The sequence below is a fragment of the Coregonus clupeaformis genome, chromosome 18 (assembly GCF_020615455.1).
Source record: "Coregonus clupeaformis isolate EN_2021a chromosome 18, ASM2061545v1, whole genome shotgun sequence".
NCBI classification, from domain to species: domain Eukaryota; kingdom Metazoa; phylum Chordata; class Actinopteri; order Salmoniformes; family Salmonidae; genus Coregonus; species Coregonus clupeaformis.
In genome coordinates this window covers 37,159,077-37,179,076 of record NC_059209.1, presented here as the reverse complement: position 1 = coordinate 37,179,076, position 20,000 = coordinate 37,159,077, and the positions used below count along the sequence as shown (strand labels likewise).

At 43.6% G+C, this 20,000-nt stretch overlaps 1 protein-coding gene across 1 annotated transcript in view; it reads right to left on the bottom strand.

Annotated features, from left to right (window-relative positions):
• The window catches only part of LOC121587211 (anthrax toxin receptor 2), a 123,435-nt gene that overhangs the window by 53,755 nt on the left and 49,680 nt on the right, over positions 1 to 20,000 (bottom strand). Inside the window, exons 13-15 of the mRNA XM_045226861.1 lie at positions 18,159 to 18,257; positions 12,001 to 12,174; positions 11,618 to 11,698 (exon numbers count right to left, since the gene is read on the bottom strand). Coding sequence (XP_045082796.1) covers positions 11,618 to 11,698; positions 12,001 to 12,174; positions 18,159 to 18,257 — 354 coding nt within the window. The remainder of the gene's footprint in view (positions 1 to 11,617; positions 11,699 to 12,000; positions 12,175 to 18,158; positions 18,258 to 20,000) is intronic.

Below are 20,000 nucleotides of genomic sequence, written 5' to 3'. Positions count from 1 at the left end.
TAAAGCTCCCTTCTAATAGGGGAGAGATGTGCTGTAAAGCTCCCTTCTAGTAGGGGAGAGATGTGCTGTAAAGCTCCTTTCTAGTAGGGGAGAGATGTGCTGTAAAGCTCCCTTCTAGTAGGGGAGAGATGTGCTTTAAAACTCCCTTCTAGTAGGGGAGAGATGTGCTGTAAAGCTCCCTTCTAGTAGGGGAGAGATGTGCTGTAAAGCTGCCTTCTAGTAGGGGAGAAATGTGCTGTAAAGCTCCTTTCTGTTTCCTTCGTAAAGCTCCCTTTTATTTATTTTATCTATTTTCCAGAGTTGTATGAAAACAGACAGAAAACCATAAAATCAAATCCATAATATGAACTCTCAAAATGTACCTTATCTTCACTGAGTTCAATCAAAACATGCTACAGTCTGGTGCGCCATCCATTAATATATTCTGCCCCAACACCACCAGCATAGTAAGGCCAGCCTTCCCTCCCTCCCTCCCTCCCTCCCTCCCTCCCTCCCTCCCTCCCTCCCTCCCTCCCTCCCTCCCTCCCTCCCTCCCTCACTCTCTTTCTCTACCTGCTGTTCCCAGTGGATCCCTAACAGGGCTAAAACTTAGCGGCAGATGTTGGGTTGCTAACTTGGCTCTGAAGTGGCTCCCTGTCTCCCCGGTCTCCACGACAACACAGTCAAACAACATCAGATCTCTGCTCCCCTGCCCCGGGGCGAGAGCTGCACCACAGCTGTGGCAAACCCCCGCTCTACCTTTGGTGTTGCACGCCCTCGGGCGCTAAATGTGAGACCAAAAAACTAGCTGTTCGTTTTCCCCTCTCTCTCTCTCCATTTCCCTCCACCCTCTCTGTCTTTCTTTCTCTCCCCAGCCGCGGTCCTGGGGCCCTCTCCCTTTGCTCTATTTCTCTCTCCCTCATTCTCTTCCCCCTCTCTCTTCACTGCAGCAGCCTGGAGGGAAGGAGGGAGGGAGGAGGGATAGACGGATGGAGGGAGAAGGGAGCGAGGGAAAGACCCTGAGGTCCCCATGCTGAACAGATGTTTGTGACAACCTGCTTCCTTACACCTGTATGAGTCCTTGTAACCCTGCACTGCCGATCAGCCCGCTGAAACATTCATGACCCCGGGGGCTTGCTGTCGGCCATCAAAGACCACCGCCCCCTCCCGTCCTCCCTCTCCCCTGTCTCTCTCCCCTGCCTGCCATCAGTCTGCCTGGGACTCTCCCCTGTCTCTCTCCCCTGCCTGCCACCAGTCTGCCTGGGACTCTCCCCTGTCTCTCTCCCCTGCCTGCCATCAGTCTGCCTGGGACTCTCCCCTCCCTCCCTCCCTCCATCCCTCCCCTACCTGCCTGCTACCAGTTTTCCTGGAACTACTCAGATTTTGATACCTTATGGTAGCACCTTGCCACAGACTTGATCAGGGACTTGAAAGACAGCGCCAAGGTTTGCATCTGAAAGGATACCAGGGAGGGACAAGGAGCGGAAACAGTACTCTCATGTATGTCTGTCCATCTGTATGTCTGGTAACTCATGACAACTCGTCACCAGGATGTGGTTAGGTTAGCAATCACTTCGTTCCATTTAACTGTGAAATCAGGAAAGGACAAATAACATGTACTGGAGTTTTGTTTACACAATCAGTGTATTAGCCACTTCATTACACAGGTTAGCTATTTCCCATGGGTGAAGACACAACACCCACAGCTGCCGGTAAACCTAAGACAAATGGTTTATTTATCTGCCTGAGTGATCTCATTCACTGAGCCACATCATCACAAATGTTTACCAAACACCATGACATCTCTTGACTTGAAGTAAATCATTTCTTTGGCGGTGAAAACTACTGACTCCCAGTATTATTTATTGATTTATTCTTTATTCATTCAGGAAAGACACATTGAGACCAGGGTCTCATTCTCCTGGTGCCCTGATCAAAGCAATACAACAACCAAATACAACGTAAAACAAAACACAACATTTAAGGAAATCAGCTCAGCTTATAGGCCCTCAATCAACAGCCTAAACTGCCCGAGCGGCACCAGAACATCCAGTTGTATTGAGTTCTGCTAATTGTTCCAGCAGTGAGGTGCATTAAAACTAAAAGCGGATTTACCTAACTTGGTGGAGACCCGAGGAACCTCGAGAGTTAACCAACCCCTGTGAGCGGGGTTTGGTATCTCATGTTTTTATACTTCAACAACAAAGTTAGGTAAGTCGGAAGCTTGTGTAGTAGAGCTTTGTAAACAGAAAAGGGAATAGTGAAGTGATCTACTGAGACTTTAATGAGGACCAGACTACCTTTTTGATACAGGATGCAGTGGTGACTATTAAAACTGTCACCTGTGATAAAGCGAAGGGCGTTATGGTAGACAGAATCCAAAGGATTAAGAGTAGTGGCTGCTGCATTCTGGTATATTATGTCACCATAGTCAAGAACTGGCAGGAAAGTTGACTGTACAAGCTGCTTCCTGCTGTTTAGGGAGAGGCAAGATCTACACTGAACAAAAATATAAACACATGTAAAGTGTTGGTCCCATGTTTCATGAGCTGAAATTAAAAGCTTTTTTTCACAAAAATGTTGGGCACAAATTTGATTACATCCCTGTTAGTGAGAATTTCTCCTTTGACAAGATAATCCATCCACCTGACAGGTGTGGCATGTCAAGAAGCTGATTAAACAGTATGATCATTACACAGGTGCACCTTGTGCTGTGGACAATAAAAGGCCACTCTAAAATGTGCAGTTTTGTCACACAACACAATGCCATAGATGTCTCAAGTTTTGATGGAGCGTGCAATTGGCACGCTGACTGCAAGAATGTCCACCAGAGCTGTTGCCAGATCATTTAATGTTCATTTCTCTACCATAAGCCACCTCCAATATCGTTTTAGAGAATTTGGCAGTACGTCCAAACGGCTTCAAAACTGCAGACCGTGTTTAACCACGCCAGCCCAGGACCTCCAAATCCGTCTTCTTCACCTGCGGGATCGTCTGAGACCAGCCACCCGGACTGCTGATGAAACTGTGTGTTTGCACAACTGAAGAATTTCTGCACAAACAGTCAGAAACCGTCTCAGGGAAGCTCATCTGCGTGATTGTCATCCTCACCAGGGTCTTGACCTGACCGCAGTTTCGGCATCGTAAAATAATTCAGTAGGCAAATGCTCACCTTCGATGGCCACTGGCACGCTGGAGAAGTGTGCTCTTCATGGATACCGTGACGAGATTCTGAGACCCATTGTTACATTCATCCATCACCTCATGATTCAGCATGATAACGCACGGCCCCATGTCGCAAGGATCTGTACACAATTCCTGGAATCTGAAAATGTCCCAGTTCTTCCATGGCCTGCATACTCACTAGATATCTCACCCATTGAGCATGTTTGGGATGCCCTGGATCAAGGTGTACGACAGCGTGTTCCAGTTCCCGCCAATATCCAGCTACTTTGCACAGCCATTGAAGAGGAGTGGGACAACATTTCACAGTCTACAATCAACAGCCTGATCAACTCTATTCAAGGGAGATGTGTCGTGCTGATTGAGGCAAATGTTGGTCACACCATATACTGACTGGTTTTTTGATCCATGCCCGTACCTTTTGTTTAAGTTATATGTGACCAATATATGCACATCTGTATTGCTAGTCATGTGAAATCCATAGATTAGGGCCTAATTAATTTATTTTAATTGACTGATTCCATATGTGAACTGTAAGTCAGTAAAAGTGTTGGATGTTGAGTTTATATATTTTTTCAGTGATTGTAATAAAAAATAAGTCAGTGCTTTCTGATGAGGTTGATTGAGCTAGAGGAAGAGAGAGAGACTGATAAACAGACAGAGAGAGACAGACAGACAGAGAGAGACAGACAGAGTGAGAGAGACAGACAGACAGAGAGAGACAGAGAAACTCAGCACCTCCTAGTCTTCGGAGTATATTCCGCTAAATTATACTGTTACTGTACCTGTTACTGTTACTGTTACTGCTACTGTTACTGTTACTTTTACTGTTACTGTTACTGTTACTGCTACTGTTACTGTTACTGTTACTGTTACTGTTACTGTTACTGTTACTGCTACTGTTACTGTTACTGTTACTGTTACTGCTACTGTTACTTCTACTGTTACTGTTACTGCTACTGTTACTGTTACTGTTACTGCTACTGTTACTGCTACTGTTACTGTTACTGCTACTGTTACTGCTACTGTTACTGTTACTGTTACTGCTACTGTTACTTCTACTGTTACTGTTACTGCTACTGTTACTGTTACTGCTACTGTTACTGTTACTGTTACTGTTACTGTTACTGTTACTGCTACTGTTACTGTTACTGTTACTGTTACTGCTACTGCTACTGTTACTGCTACTGTTACTGTTACTGCTACTGTGACTGCTACTGCTACTGTTACTGTTACTGTTACTACTACTGCTACTGCTACTGCTACTGTTACTGTTACTGCTACTGTTACTGTTACTGCTACTGTGACTGCTACTGCTACTGTTACTGTTACTGTTACTACTACTGCTACTGCTACTGCTACTGCTACTGTTACTGTCACTGTTACTGTTACTGTTACTGCTACTGTTACTGCTACTGTTACTGTTACTGCTACTGTTACTTCTACTGTTACTGTTACTGCTACTGTTACTGTTACTGCTACTGTTACTGTTACTGTTACTGTTACTGTTACTGTTACTGCTACTGTTACTGTTACTGTTACTGTTACTGCTACTGCTACTGTTACTGCTACTGTTACTGTTACTGCGACTGTGACTGCTACTGCTACTGTTACTGTTACTGTTACTACTACTGCTACTGCTACTGCTACTGTTACTGTTACTGCTACTGTTACTGTTACTGCTACTGTGACTGCTACTGCTACTGTTACTGTTACTGTTACTACTACTGCTACTGCTACTGCTACTGTTACTGTTACTGTTACTGTTACTGTTACTGCTACTGTTACTGCTACTGTGACTGTTACTACTACTACTGTTACTGTTACTGTTACTGCTACTGTTACTGTTACTGTTACTGCTACTGTTACTGTTACTGTTACTGTTACTGCTACTGTTACTGTTACTGTTACTGTTACTGCTACTGCTACTGTTACTTCTACTGTTACTGTTACTGCTACTGCTACTGTTACTGTTACTGTTACTGTTACTGTTACTGTTACTACTACTGCTACTGCTACTGTTACTGTTACTGTTACTGTTACTGCTACTGTTACTGCTACTGTGACTGTTACTACTGTTACTGTTACTGTTACTGTTACTGTTACTGCTACTGTTACTGTTACTGTTACTGTTACTGTTACTGTTACTGCTACTGTTACTGTTACTCCTACTGCTACTGTTACTTCTACTGTTACTGTTACTGCTACTGTTACTGTTACTGCTACTGTTACTGTTACTGTTACTGTTACTGTTACTGCTACTGTTACTGCTACTGTTACTGCTACTGTTACTGTTACTTCTACTGCTACTGTTACTGCTACTGCTACTGTTACTGCTAAAGTTAATGTTACTGTTACTGCTACTGTTACTGCTACTGCTACAGTTACTGTTACTGCTACTGTTACTGTTACTGCTACTGTTACTGCTACTGCTACTGTTACTGCTACTGTTACTGTTACTGTTACTGCTACTGTTACTGCTACTGCTACAGTTACTGTTACTGCTACTGTTACTGTTACTGCTACTGTTACTGCTACTGTTACTGCTACTGTTACTGCTACTGCTACAGTTACTGTTACTACTACTGCTACTGTTACTGTTACTGTTACTGCTACTGTTACTGCTACTGCTACAGTTACTGTTACTGCTACTGTTACTGTTACTGCTACTGTTACTGCTACTGTTACTGCTACTGTTACTGCTACTGTTACTGTTACTGCTACTGCTACTGCTACTGTTACTGCTACTGCTACTGCTACTGTTACTGCTACAGTTAATGTTACTGTTACTGCTACTGCTACTGCTACTGCTACTGTTACTGCTACTGTTACTGTTACTGTTACTGTTACTGCTACTGCTACTGTTACTGTTACTGCTACTGCTACTGCTACTGTTACTGTTACTGTTACTACTACTACTGTTACTGCTACAGTTACTGTTACTGTTACTGTTACTGCTACTGCTACTGTTACTGTTACTGTTACTGTTACTGCTACTGCTACTGCTACTGTTACTGTTACTGTTACTGTTACTGCTACTGCTACTGCTACTGCCACTGTTACTGTTACTGTTACTGTTACTACTACTGTTACTGCTACTGTTACTGCTACAGTTACTGCTACTGCTACTGTTACTGTTACTTCTACTGTTACTGTTACTGTTACTGCTACTGCTACTGCTACTGTTACTGCTACTGTTACTGTTACTGCTACTGCTACTGTTACTGTTACTGTTACTGTTACTGTTACTGCTACTGCTACTGCTACAGTTACTGTTACTGTTACTGTTACTGCTACTGCTACTGCTACTGCCACTGTTACTGTTACTGTTACTGTTACTACTACTGTTACTGCTACTGCTACTGCTACAGTTACTGCTACTGCTACTGTTACTGTTACTGCTACTGTTACTGTTACTGTTACTGCTACTGCTACTGTTACTGCTACTGCTACTGCTACTGTTACTGCTACTGTTACTGTTACTGTTACTACTACTGTTACTGTTACTGCTACTGCTACTGCTACTGTTACTGCTACTGTTACTGTTACTGCTACTGCTACTGTTACTACTACTGTTACTGTTACTGCTACTGCTACTGCTACTGTTACTGCTACTGTTACTGTTACTGCTACTGCTACTGCTACAGTTACTGTTACTGTTACTGTTACTGCTACTGTTACTGTTACTGTTACTACTACTGTTACTGCTACTGCTACTGTTACTACTGCTGTTGCTGTTACTTCTACTGCTACTGTTACTGTTACTACTACTGTTACTACTGCTGTTGCTGTTACTACTCCTGTTACTGTTACTACTACTGTTACTGTTACTGTTACTGTTACTACTACTGCTACTGCTACTGTTACTGTTACTGCTACTGCTACAGTTACTGTTACTGTTACTGTTACTGTCACTACTACTGCTACTGCTACTGTTACTGTTACTGTTACTGCTACTGCTACAGTTACTGCTACTGCTACTGTTACTGCTACTGTTACTGTTACTGTTACTACTACTGCTACTGTTACTGTTACTGTTACTGCTACTGCTACTGTTACTGCTACTACTACAGTTACTGTTACTGCTACTGCTACTACTACAGTTACTGTTACTGTTACTACTACTGCTACAGTTACTGTTACTGTTACTGCTACTGTTACTGTTACTGTTACTGTTACTGTTACTGCTACTGCTACTGCTACAGTTACTGTTACTGTTACTGTTACTGTTACTGTTACTGTTACTGTTACTGCTACTGCTACTGCTACAGTTACTGTTACTGTTACTACTACTGCTACTGTTACTGTTACTGTTACTGTTACTGCTACTGCTACTGCTACAGTTACTGTTACTGTTACTGCTACTGCTACTGTTACTGTTACTGTTACTGCTACTGTTACTGCTACTGCTACTGTTACTGTTACTACTACTGCTACTGTTACTGTTACTGTTACTGCTACTGTTACTGCTACTGTTACTGCTACTGCTACTGTTACTGTTACTACTACTGCTACTGTTACTGTTACTGTTACTGCTACTGTTACTGTTACTGCTACTGTTACTGCTACTGCTACTGTTACTGTTACTACTACTGCTACTGTTACTGTTACTGTTACTGTTACTGCTACTGCTACTGCTACAGTTACTGTTACTGTTACTACTACTGCTACTGCTACTGTTACTGTTACTGTTACTGTTACTGCTACTGCTACTGTTACTGCTACTACTACAGTTACTGTTACTGCTACTGCTACTACTACAGTTACTGTTACTGTTACTACTACTGCTACAGTTACTGTTACAGTTACTGTTACTGTTACTGTTACTGTTACTGCTACTGCTACTGCTACAGTTACTGTTACTGTTACTACTACAGCTACAGTTACTGTTACTGTTACTGTTACTGTTACTGCTACTACTACAGTTACTGTTACTGCTACTGCTACTGCTACAGTTACTGTTACTGTTACTACTACTACTACAGTTACTGTTACTGCTACTGCTACTACTACAGTTACTGTTACTGTTACTACTACTGCTACAGTTACTGTTACTGTTACTGTTACTGCTACTGCTACTGCTACAGTTACTGTTACTGTTACTGTTACTGTTACTGTTACTGTTACTGCTACTGTTACTACTACTGTTACTGTTACTGTTACTGTTACTGTTACTGTTACTGCTACTGTTACTGTTACTGTTACTGTTACTGCTACTGTTACTGTTACTGTTACTGTTACTGTTACTACTACTGTTACAGTTACTGTTATTGCTACTGTTACTGTTACTGTTACTACTACTGTTACTGTTACTGTTACTGCTACTGTTACTACTACTGTTACTGCTACTGCTACAGTTACTGTTACTGTTACTGTTACTGCTACTGCTACAGTTACTGTTACTGTTACAGTTACTGTTACTGCTACAGTTACTGTTACTGTTACTGTTACTGCTACTGTTACTGTTACTGTTACTGTTACTGTTACTGTTACTGCTACAGTTACTGCTACAGTTACTGTTACTGTTACTGTTACTGTTACTGCTACAGTTACTGTTACTGTTACAGTTACTGCTACTGTTACTGTTACTGTTACTGCTACTGTTACTGTTACTGTTACTGCTACAGTTACTGTTACTGTTACTGTTACTGTTACTGCTACTGTTACTGTTACTGTTACTGTTACTGCTACAGTTACTGTTACTGTTACTGTTACAGTTACTGCTACAGTTACTGTTACTGTTACAGTTACTGCTACAGTTACTGTTACTGTTACAGTTACTGCTACTGCTACTGTTACTGTTACAGTTACTGCTACTGCTACAGTTACTGTTACTGTTACTGTTACTGTTACTGTTACAGTTACTGTTACTGTTACTGTTACTGCTACTGCTACAGTTACTGTTACTGTTACTGTTACAGTTACTGTTACTGTTACTGTTACTGTTACTGCTACTGTTACTGCTACTGCTACAGTTACTGTTACTGTTACTGTTACAGTTACTGTTACTGTTACTGTTACTGTTACTGCTACTGTTACTGTTACTGCTACTGTTACTGTTACTGCTACTGTTACTGTTACTGTTACTGTTACTACTACTGTTACTACTACTGTTACTGTTACTGTTACTGTTACTGTTACTGTTACTGCTACTGCTACTGTTACTACTACTGCTACTGTTACTTCTACTGCTACTGCTACTGTTACTGTTACTGTTACTGTTACTGCTACTGTTACTGTTACTACTACTGTTACTGTTACTGCTACTGCTACTGTTACTACTACTGTTACTGCTACTGTTACTGCTACTGTTACTGTTACTGCTACTGTTACTACTACTGTTACTGTTACTGTTACTGTTACTGCTACTGTTACTACTACTGTTACTGCTACTGTTACTGTTACTGCTACTGTTACTGTTACTGTTACTGTTACTGCTACTGTTACTGTTACTGCTACTGTTACTGCTACTGTTACTGTTACTGCTACTGTTACTGTTACTGTTACTGCTACTGTTACTGTTACTACTACTGTTACTGTTACTGCTACTGCTACTGTTACTACTACTGTTACTGCTACTGTTACTGTTACTGCTACTGTTACTGTTACTGCTACTGTTACTACTACTGTTACTGTTACTGTTACTGTTACTGCTACTGTTACTACTACTGTTACTGCTACTGTTACTGTTACTGCTACTGTTACTGTTACTGTTACTGTTACTACTACTGTTACTGTTACTGTTACTGTTACTGCTACTGTTACTACTACTGTTACTGCTACTGTTACTGTTACTGCTACTGTTACTGTTACTGTTACTGTTACTGCTACTGTTACTGTTACTGCTACTGTTACTGCTACTGTTACTGTTACTGCTACTGTTACTACTACTACTACTGCTACTGCTACTGTTACTGTTACTGTTACTGTTACTGCTACTGTTACTGTTACTGTTACTGTTACTGTTACTGCTACTGCTACTGTTACTGCTACTGTTACTGTTACTGTTACTGCTACTGTTACTGTTACTACTACTGTTACTGTTACTGCTACTGCTACTGTTACTACTACTGTTACTGCTACTGCTACTGCTACTGTTACTGTTACTGTTACTGTTACTACTACTGTTATTTAGGGTTGGGTGATATGGGCAAAATATCACAGTATTTTAGTAGTGCGTGACCCTAGGGTGGCAACACATACACTCTAAGTGATTTCAATGGGTCTCTCTCCACTCTGATTGTTTTATACTGTTCAATTCAACTTCAACCCAATTTTGATTTTTGCATATTCATCCATTTCTTAATTTCCTCACTAATTTCAGATCATTTCCCCACTGCCACGTAGGGCTGCACGGTATGGGCAAACAATCTAGATCTGAGGTAAAGACAGGAGGTCTCCAGAATTAAACACATAGAGGACAGGACACTGATGGTCGATGGGAGAGAGAGAAAGAAAAAGAGAGAGAGAGAGAGAGAGAGAGAGAGAGAGAGAGAGAGAGAGAGAGAGAGAGAGAGAGAGAGAGAGAGAGAGAGACAGAGAGAGAGAGAGAGAGAGAGAGAGAGAGAGAGATGTAGAGGATGTGGTTGTTGAGAGTTCAGAGTAGTTCAGTAGAGTTCTCCATATTGGGCCATGCCTGTCAAACATCACATCCTGTTGCTGTTGCTGTGCCAGTTTGCAGCTGCTGTTGACCCCCATTAGGTTACAGCAACACAACGCTAACAACACGTTCCAGTCAACTTCCTCCCTCTGAACCACACTCACAAACTAAAACAACTGACTCACACTACCCTGTCTCTATCGTACTGTACATCTAGGGTCAGTTTCACAGATTAAGCCTATCCTGCACAATAGAGATTCAATGGAGTCAAAGGACTGGTTCAAAGGACCGGTTTCCTGGACACAGATTAAGCCTATCCTGCACAATAGAGATTCAATGGAGTCAAAGGACCGGTTCAAAGGACCGGTTTCCTGGACACAGATTAAGCCTATCCTGCACAATAGAGATTCAATGGAGTCAAAGGACCGGTTCAAAGGACCGGTTTCCTGGACACAGATTAAGCCTATCCTGCACAATAGAGATTCAATGGAGTCAAAGGACCGGTTCAAAGGACCGGTTTCCTGGACACAGATTAAGCCTAAAAAGCACTTTTAATGAAGAATCTCCATTGTCCAGCAAAAGTGTTAATATGTGTCTGGGAAACGGCTACTTAATCTTTAGTGTTTATACAGATCCCCATTGGCTGAAGCCATGATGACAGCAATTCTTCCTGGGGTCCATAACGTAGAGTGGTTCAAGGACTGAAACCCCACAGGCCAAGAGATCACTGTTACTACTGCTGATGATGGCTATGATATGATCCGTTTCAGTCAGTTTTGGTTCTCGTAGCTGGTTTTATGTGATTGTGGGTTATGGGTTTGGGTTGAACCTCAGCGGTTATTTGCAGTGGCTTACCTTGTCTGCAGTGGTCGGTCTCATGAGGGAAACTCGGTCATACTGCCGCCTCAGTAAAGCCCACAGGGCATCCAGACGACCCTGAATACAGGAAGAGAAAGGACTGTGCTTGAACATTTACTCATGGCATATCTCTGTATTTATCTATGTAAAATGTTTCACAATCAGAGACAATGGAAAATAAAGATACTGTCACTAACAGTTGTATAGAATCCACAACTTCGCTATCACAACGTAAACAATAGAATCGGTGAAGTGAAAACAATAGTGAAACCAAGCTTCCGGAAGCCATCTCCAACTGGCTGGGCCTCATCAGGCTCTGACCAAAACAAGATCATTAAAAGGGAATAAGCTCCCCATTTGGGACATCATCTTGAACCTACCTTTATAGGGGTGTACCATTTGGACTCCGGGTGCTGGTGGTATGTGGGGGTGGGTTTGGGGGCCCGTTTGGCCATCATGGGCTCTTCCACCTCCTCAGGAACAGACACTACCGCATTCTTAGCCTTCTCCAGCCTCGCCCCTTCCTCTGTAGAGCCCTTCTCTCCCCAACGCACCTAACGTGGTCACATCAGACAGGGACCAGTGGTTATTTCAGGTTCCCATTCAGTTCATTCAGGAAGTGTAATTAAACGTACATATTTTGTTGGTAACTTTTGGTAACATTACACTGTCCTGAAAAGTAAACATACAGAGTGATTGTTACCCACAATTCATAAACTAATTAATTGGCTAACCACATATATCATAGCTATATGGGTGTAAACAAAAGTCCATCCTCCCTTTCGTAAAACCTAAAGAACAACCTGAAGGATAACCTGAAGTATAACCTTAAGGATAACCTGAAGTATAACCTGAAGTATAACCTGAAGAATAACCTTAAGAATAACCTGAAGAATAACCTGAAGAATAACCTGAAGAATAACCTGAAGAATAACCTGAAGAATAAACTGAAGAATAACCTTAAGAATAACCTGAAGTATAACCTGAAGAATAACCTGAAGAATAACCTGAAGAATAACCTGAAGTATAACCTGAAGTATAACCTGAAGAATAACCTGAAGAATAACCTGAAGTATAACCTGAAGAATAACCTGAAGAATAACCTGAAGTATAACCTTAAGAATAACCTGAAGAATAACCTGAAGAATAACCTGAAGTATAACCTGAAGAATAACCTTAAGAATAACCTGAAGAATAACCTGAAGAATAACCTGAAGTATAACCTGAAGAATAACCTGAAGAATAACCTGAAGTATAACCTGAAGAATAACCTGAAGAATAACCTGAAGTATAACCTTAAGAATAACCTGAAGAATAACCTGAAGAATAACCTGAAGTATAACCTGAAGAATAACCTGAAGTATAACCTGAAGAATAACCTGAAGAATAACCTGAAGAATAACCTGAAGAATAACCTGAAGTATAACCTGAAGAATAACCTGAAGAATAACCTGAAGAATAACCTGAAGAATAACCTGAAGAATAACCTTAAGAATAACCTGAAGAATAACCTTAAGAATAACCTGAAGAATAACCTGAAGAATAACCTTAAGAATAACCTGAAGAATAACCTTAAGAATAACCTGAAGAATAACCTTAAGAATAACCTGAAGAATAACCTGAAGTATAACCTGAAGAATAACCTGAAGTATAACCTGAAGAATAACCTGAAGTATAACCTGAAGAATAACCTGAAGAATAACCTGAAGAATAACCTGAAGAATAACCTGAAGAATAACCTGAAGAATAACCTGAAGTATAACCTGAAGTATAACCTGAAGAATAACCTGAAGAATAACCTTAAGGATAACCTGAAGTATAACCTGAAGAATAACCTGAAGAATAACCTGAAGTATAACCTGAAGAATAACCTGAAGTATAACCTGAAGAATAACCTGAAGAATAACCTTAAGGATAACCTGAAGTATAACCTGAAGAATAACCTGAAGTATAACCTTAAGAATAACCTGAAGAATAACCTGAAGAATAACCAGGTTTGGTGTTGTTTTTATTGTTTTCCCTCAGTGCCTTTTTTTCTGCTTCCCCCTAAGCTTCCTGTTTTAATTAAATGCATCACAGCTGTTGCCGGGTAAATCCACCGGCACGGCAGAAGAGAGGTGAGTGTTTAATTAGTGACATGCTCTTCAAGCTCTAGGTTAAGCCTCTACAATACAGAACAGATTTTCATGATCACCATCCACCTGGGAAATACACACCTCCCTACAGATATACAGGATGTATAACTGTCTATCAATCCTGATGAATAAAACACAAACGCATGGAGGGACGCAGACTCACACACACACACACACACACACACACACACACACACACACACACACACACACACACACACACACACACACACACACACACACACACACACACACACACACACACACACACACACACACACACACACACACACACACACACACACACACACACAAACACACACACACACACACACACACACACACACACACACACTACTTCCTGTAAACCTAAGGCAACATGGGATATCCCTCACCCACAGATACACTATCCACCCTGATGAATAAAAGATTCCCTGTACATTCCATCGCTGCAGGTCGTATGTGCATTGTGCGTCAACATGTCTGAGTCAACACGCTTCCTTTTACAGGAATAGAGAAAATGACAGGTTGATCTTTAAACAACACCTCTACCCCGATCCACAGAAACTCTTCCTTGATCTACAGAGACAGCCTCAGAAGTGGAGAAGGGCTGTCTGGAAGTATCAACCTGGTGTTTATGGAGAGAGGAGATGGTGGATAGGAGACGTATGAAGAGATGGAGAGAGGAGATGGTGGATAGGAGACGTATGAAGAGATGGAGAGAGGAGATGGTGGATAGGAGACGTATGAAGAGATGGAGAGAGGAGATGGTGGATAGGAGACGTATGAAGAGATGGAGAGAGGAGATGGTGGATAGGGGACATATGAAGTGATGGAGAGAGGAGATGGTGGATAGGGGACGTATGAAGTGATGGAGAGAGGAGATGGTGGATAGGAGACGTATGAAGAGATGGAGAGAGGAGATGGTGGATAGGGGACGTATGAAGTGATGGAGAGAGGAGATGGTGGATAGGAGACGTATGAAGAGATGGAGAGAGGAGATGGTGGATAGGGGACGTATGAAGAGATGGAGAGAGGAGATGGTGGATATGGGGACGTATAAAGTGATGGAGAGGGGAGATGGTGGATAGGGGACGATGAAGAGATGGAGAGAGGAGATGGTGGATAGGGGACGTATGAAGAGATGGAGAGAGGAGATGGTGGATAGGGGACGTATGAAGAGATGGAGAGAGGAGATGGTGGATATGGGGACGTATAAAGTGATGGAGAGGGGAGATGGTGGATAGGGGACGTATGAAGAGATGGAGAGAGGAGATGGTGGATAGGGGACGTATGAAGTGATGGAGAGAGGAGATGGTGGATAGGAGACGTATGAAGAGATGGAGAGAGGAGATGGTGGATAGGGGACGTATGAAGAGATGGAGAGGAGATGGTGGATAGGGGACGTATGAAGTGATGGAGAGAGGAGATGGTGGATAGGAGACGTATGAAGAGATGGAGAGAGGAGATGGTGGATAGGGGACGTATGAAGTGATGGAGAGAGGAGATGGTGGATAGGAGACGTATGAAGAGATGGAGAGAGGAGATGGTGGATAGGGGACGTATGAAGTGATGGAGAGAGGAGATGGTGGATAGGGGACGTATGAAGAGATGGAGAGAGGAGATGGTAGATAGGGGACGTATGAAGTGATGGAATGCTCTGAGCAAAACTCCAACACTCTTGGAAAAAGTTTAAGGTTTGATCTTATGAAAACAGGGGATGGGGAAACATATGTAGAAAGGGAAGAGGGGAGTGGGTACCGTATGGAGAAGAAGAGATAGAAGAGGAGATGTGAGACGGGACGGTGGCTGAGCAAAGACACAACAATTGTGGGTAAAGTTGGAGGTATTATTGCTCCCCCCCACGGCCCTCGGAAATCCCCGCTTTGCCACCAACGTCCTCGGTGCTGATTAGTAGGAGATAGGGGGTAGGGGGTAAGGGGTATGTTATAGGAGATAGGGGATAGGGGATAGGGGGTAGGGGGTAGGGGGGTAGGGGGTAGGGGGTAGGGGGTAAGGGGGTAGGGGGGTAGGGGGTAGGGGGTAAGGGGTATGGTATAGGAGATAGGGGATAGGGGATAGGGGGTAGGGGGTAGGGGATAGGGGGTAAGGGGGTATGGTATAGGAGATAGGGGATAGGGGATAGGGGGTGGGGGGTAGGGGGGTAGGGGGGTAGGGGATAGGGGGTAGGGGATAGGGGATATAAGGTAGGGGATAGTGGTTAGGGGGTAGGGGATAGGGGGTAGGGGGTAGGAGATAGGGGGTAAGGGATAGGGGATAGGGGATATAAGGTAGGGGATAGTAGATAGGGGATAGGGGTAGGGGATTGGAGGTAGGGGATAGGGGATATGGAGTAGGGGGTAAGGGGATAGGGGATAGGGGATATGGGGGTAGGGGATAGGGGATAGGGGATATGGGGTAGGGGATAGGGGATATGGGGTAGGGGATAGGGGATAGGGGATAGGGGATAGGGGATATGGGATAGGGGATAGGGATAGGGGGTAGGGGATAGGGGGATATGGGGTAGGGGATAGGGGGTAGGGGATAGGGGATATGGGGTAGGAGATAGGGATAGGGGATAGGTGGTAGGGGGGTAGGGGATAGGAGATAGGGGGGTAGGGGATATGTGATAGGGGGTAGGGGGTTAGGGGGTAGGGGATAGGGGGACATGGGGTAGGGGGTAAGGGGATAGGGGATAGGGGATAGGGGATAGGGGGTAAGGGGATAGGGGATAGGGGATAGGGGATAGGGGATAGGGGATATGGGGTAGGGGATGGGGGATAGGGGATATGGGGTAGGGAGTACAGGGTGGTGAAGCAAGGGATTTAAACGTGTTAGCTTGAAAGCTACGTCTACTCCCTTTGGAGAAAAAGCAAGCAGGCGAGGAACGTAGTAGACGAGGGAGGGAAGGAGGGAAGGAGGCAGGGAGGGACACAGTGGGCTGAACAAGGCCCAGAGTTGGAAGGGAGGAGAGAAATGGAGAGATGGAGAGATGGAGAGATGTAGACGTACATCAAGCCGACAGGAGAGAGAAGGAGTGATGGCAGCACCTGTCATGTCAAAGCCGTCAGAGAGCTGACAAGAATGCCAGGACTCCTTGTCGTATCATAACACACACACACACACACACACTCACACACAAACACAGACACACACACACACACACACACACAGACACACACACACACAAACACAGACACACACACACACACACACACACACATACACACACAGATACGACTCATCCTACTGTACCGTACACACACAACCCCAGAAGATTCGCTTTACTTTGCACACCCCTGATATCACTGGCAGGCCGGCAGAGCTACAGTATAGCGAGGGGTTTGAGTTTGTTCTCATCTGGAACGTTTAACAAAAGACGTCCAGGCTGTTCTGTTCTGGGCATGTTGCTAGGTGACATTTTAGCACCAGATGATTCCAGATCCAGTGTGTCAGTGGTGAGTCACACTCTGGGAACCAGTTCTGAGTGATGGGCCTTACCGTCAACATGAACCAGCCAAGGCATGGGCCTTACCGTCAACATGAACCAGCCAAGGCATGGGCCTTACCGTCAACATGAACCAGCCAAGGCATAGCTAAAACTATGCTACTGTTCAGTAATGTTGTTGGGGGAAGACAAGTCACTGTATTAACATTACCCTACTGTTCAGTAATGTTGTTGGGGGAAGACAAGTGACTGTATTAACATTACCCTACTGTTCAATAATGTTGTTGGGGGTAATGTATTAACATAATAAGCCATTTAGCAGACGCTTTTATCCAAAGCGACATACAGTCATGTGCGCATACATTTTTACGTCCCGGGGATCAAACCCACTACCCTGGCCTTACAAGCGCCATGCTCTACCAATTGAGCTACAGAGGACCACAACTGTTCAGTAATGTTGTTGGGGGAAGACAAGTGACTGTATTAACATTACCCTACTGTTCAGTAATGTTGTTGGGGGAAGACAAGTGACTGTATTAACATTACCCTACTGTTCAGTAATGTTGTTGGGGGAAGACAAGTGACTGTAAAGAGTCAGGGGTTTTTACAACCCACACAGGTTGTGATGATAAAATAAGTCCATTATTTTTAGATAGACAAAATAAAATGACATCATCTCCACTGATAGTGTTCCACTGAATCTCCATTAAAAGTAGATATGTATCCGGCACCAGGGCTCTCTGAGTCAGAGAAACCAAGCCGTGATGTTTAAGACAGTACCAGAAATATAGGACAGACAACCCACGTGTACTGAATGTTACAGAGGACACGTCCCTGTCCCTCACTGTCCTCCAATCTGTGTCACTTGCAAGACGGACACTACTAGGGCACACACAGCTAACCAGCTAGTAATTCCACATTGGCTACATGAACAGAATAATGTTTAGAGTGTAACCTCCATGCGTTTGATCCCTCCAGCCCCTCTCCCTCCATAGTACGAGGCGTCTACAGTCGCCCACTTCTTCTTGGGCAAGGGGTCATCCTCCTCTGGCTCCTACAGGGATAACAAACATGTCAGGAATGTGTGCAAAAACTCAAAACACACACACACACACACACATACATACACACACACACACAATCACATACACATGCAGGAAGGCACACACGCACACACCACACACAAATACAAATACACACAGATTTACACATATGGAAGCATTTGGAAGGATGTGAATAGAATGACGCTGAAAACTTGGACTTAGAAGTCAATGCTGTAATGCTGGGTGCTGTAATGCTGGGTGCTGTAATGCTGGGTGCTGTAATGCTGGGTGCTGTCATGCTGGGTGCTGTAATGCTGGGTGCTGTAATGCTGGGTGCTGTAATGCTGGGTGCTGTAATGCTGGGTGCTGTAATGCTGGGTGTTGTAATGCTTGGTTATGAGACATAGGAAATGTGAGCCTCCCAGTGAATATGATGTCAGCTTGTGTTGAAATGAGGGACTGATTTACTGCAGACCTCTCTGTGGACGATGAAAACCTGCCTGAACTTTGGCTTGCGTCATTTATAGTTGGGAAAGACATCAGCTCCTACAAGAGCAGCAAGTAGATTATTTGATTCAATAGTAGAAGAGGGCACAACAAAGCCTATTCCCCCAACAGGAGACTGAAAAAAATTTATTGGGCTTGTAAGTAAGCATTTCACTGTAATGTTGGCGCATGTGGCAAATACAATTTGATTTAATTTGAGCTGTTGGTATTGTCTTGTAGGACAGTTGATTCAATAGTATCTGTTGGTATTGTCTTGTAGGGCAGTTGATTCAATAGTATATGTTGGTATTGTCTTGTAGGACAGTTGATTCAATAGTATCTGTTGGTATTGTCTTGTAGGACAGTTGATTCAATAGTATCTGTTGGTATTGTCTTGTAGGACAGTTGAATTTAAGTGCTGTCTTTTACTAGTAGCCTACCTAATAATTGCTGTTGGAAATGTTTGATTGGTCAGTACTTGTGACTGTCATTGTGGACTTTTTGTGGTCAGTTTCAGGCCTATTTGTGTAACAGTCTTGCTAATTTGTGGGCGTGTTGTAATGTATGGGGGGGGAGGAGTTTCTTCACCTCTGCCAGGCAAATCAGCATTCAGTGCTGGGAGGTGGGTCTTTCACCTCTGCAAGGAAATTAGTGCTAGTACTTCAGTCTCCCCTGTTTTATCAGAGGCAGATGTAAGCGGCGGTATTGTCACCAAAACCAAGACGTTCTACCGAGTTGTTCTGCCGAGTTGCTGTGCAGAGTTGTTCTGCCGAGTTGTTGTGCGGAGTTGTTCTGCCGAGTTGTTGTGCGGAGTTGTTCTGCGGAGTTGTTCTGCGGAGTTGTTCTGCGGAGTTGTTCTGCGGAGTTGTTCTGCCGAGTTGTTGTGCGGAGTTGTTCTGCCGAGTTGTTGTGCGGAGTTGTTCTGCGGAGTTGTTCTGCCGAGTTGTTCTGCCGAGTTGTTGTGCGGAGTTTTTCTGCCGAGTTGTTCTGCCGAGTTGTTCTGCCGAGTTGTTGTGCGGAGTTGTTCTGCCGAGTTGTTGTGCGGAGTTGTTCTGCCGAGTTGTTCTGCCGAGTTGTTCTGCCGAGTTGTTCTGCCGAGTTGTTGTGCGGAGTTGTTGTGCGGAGTTGTTCTGCCGAGTTGTTCTGCCGAGTTGTTCTGCCGAGTTGTTGTGCGGAGTTGTTCTGCCGAGTTGTTCTGCCGAGTTGTTAGAAGAAGGAACGTGAGGAAGGCTTCACACCACTCTCTCATTTGAGTATCTTACCTAGTT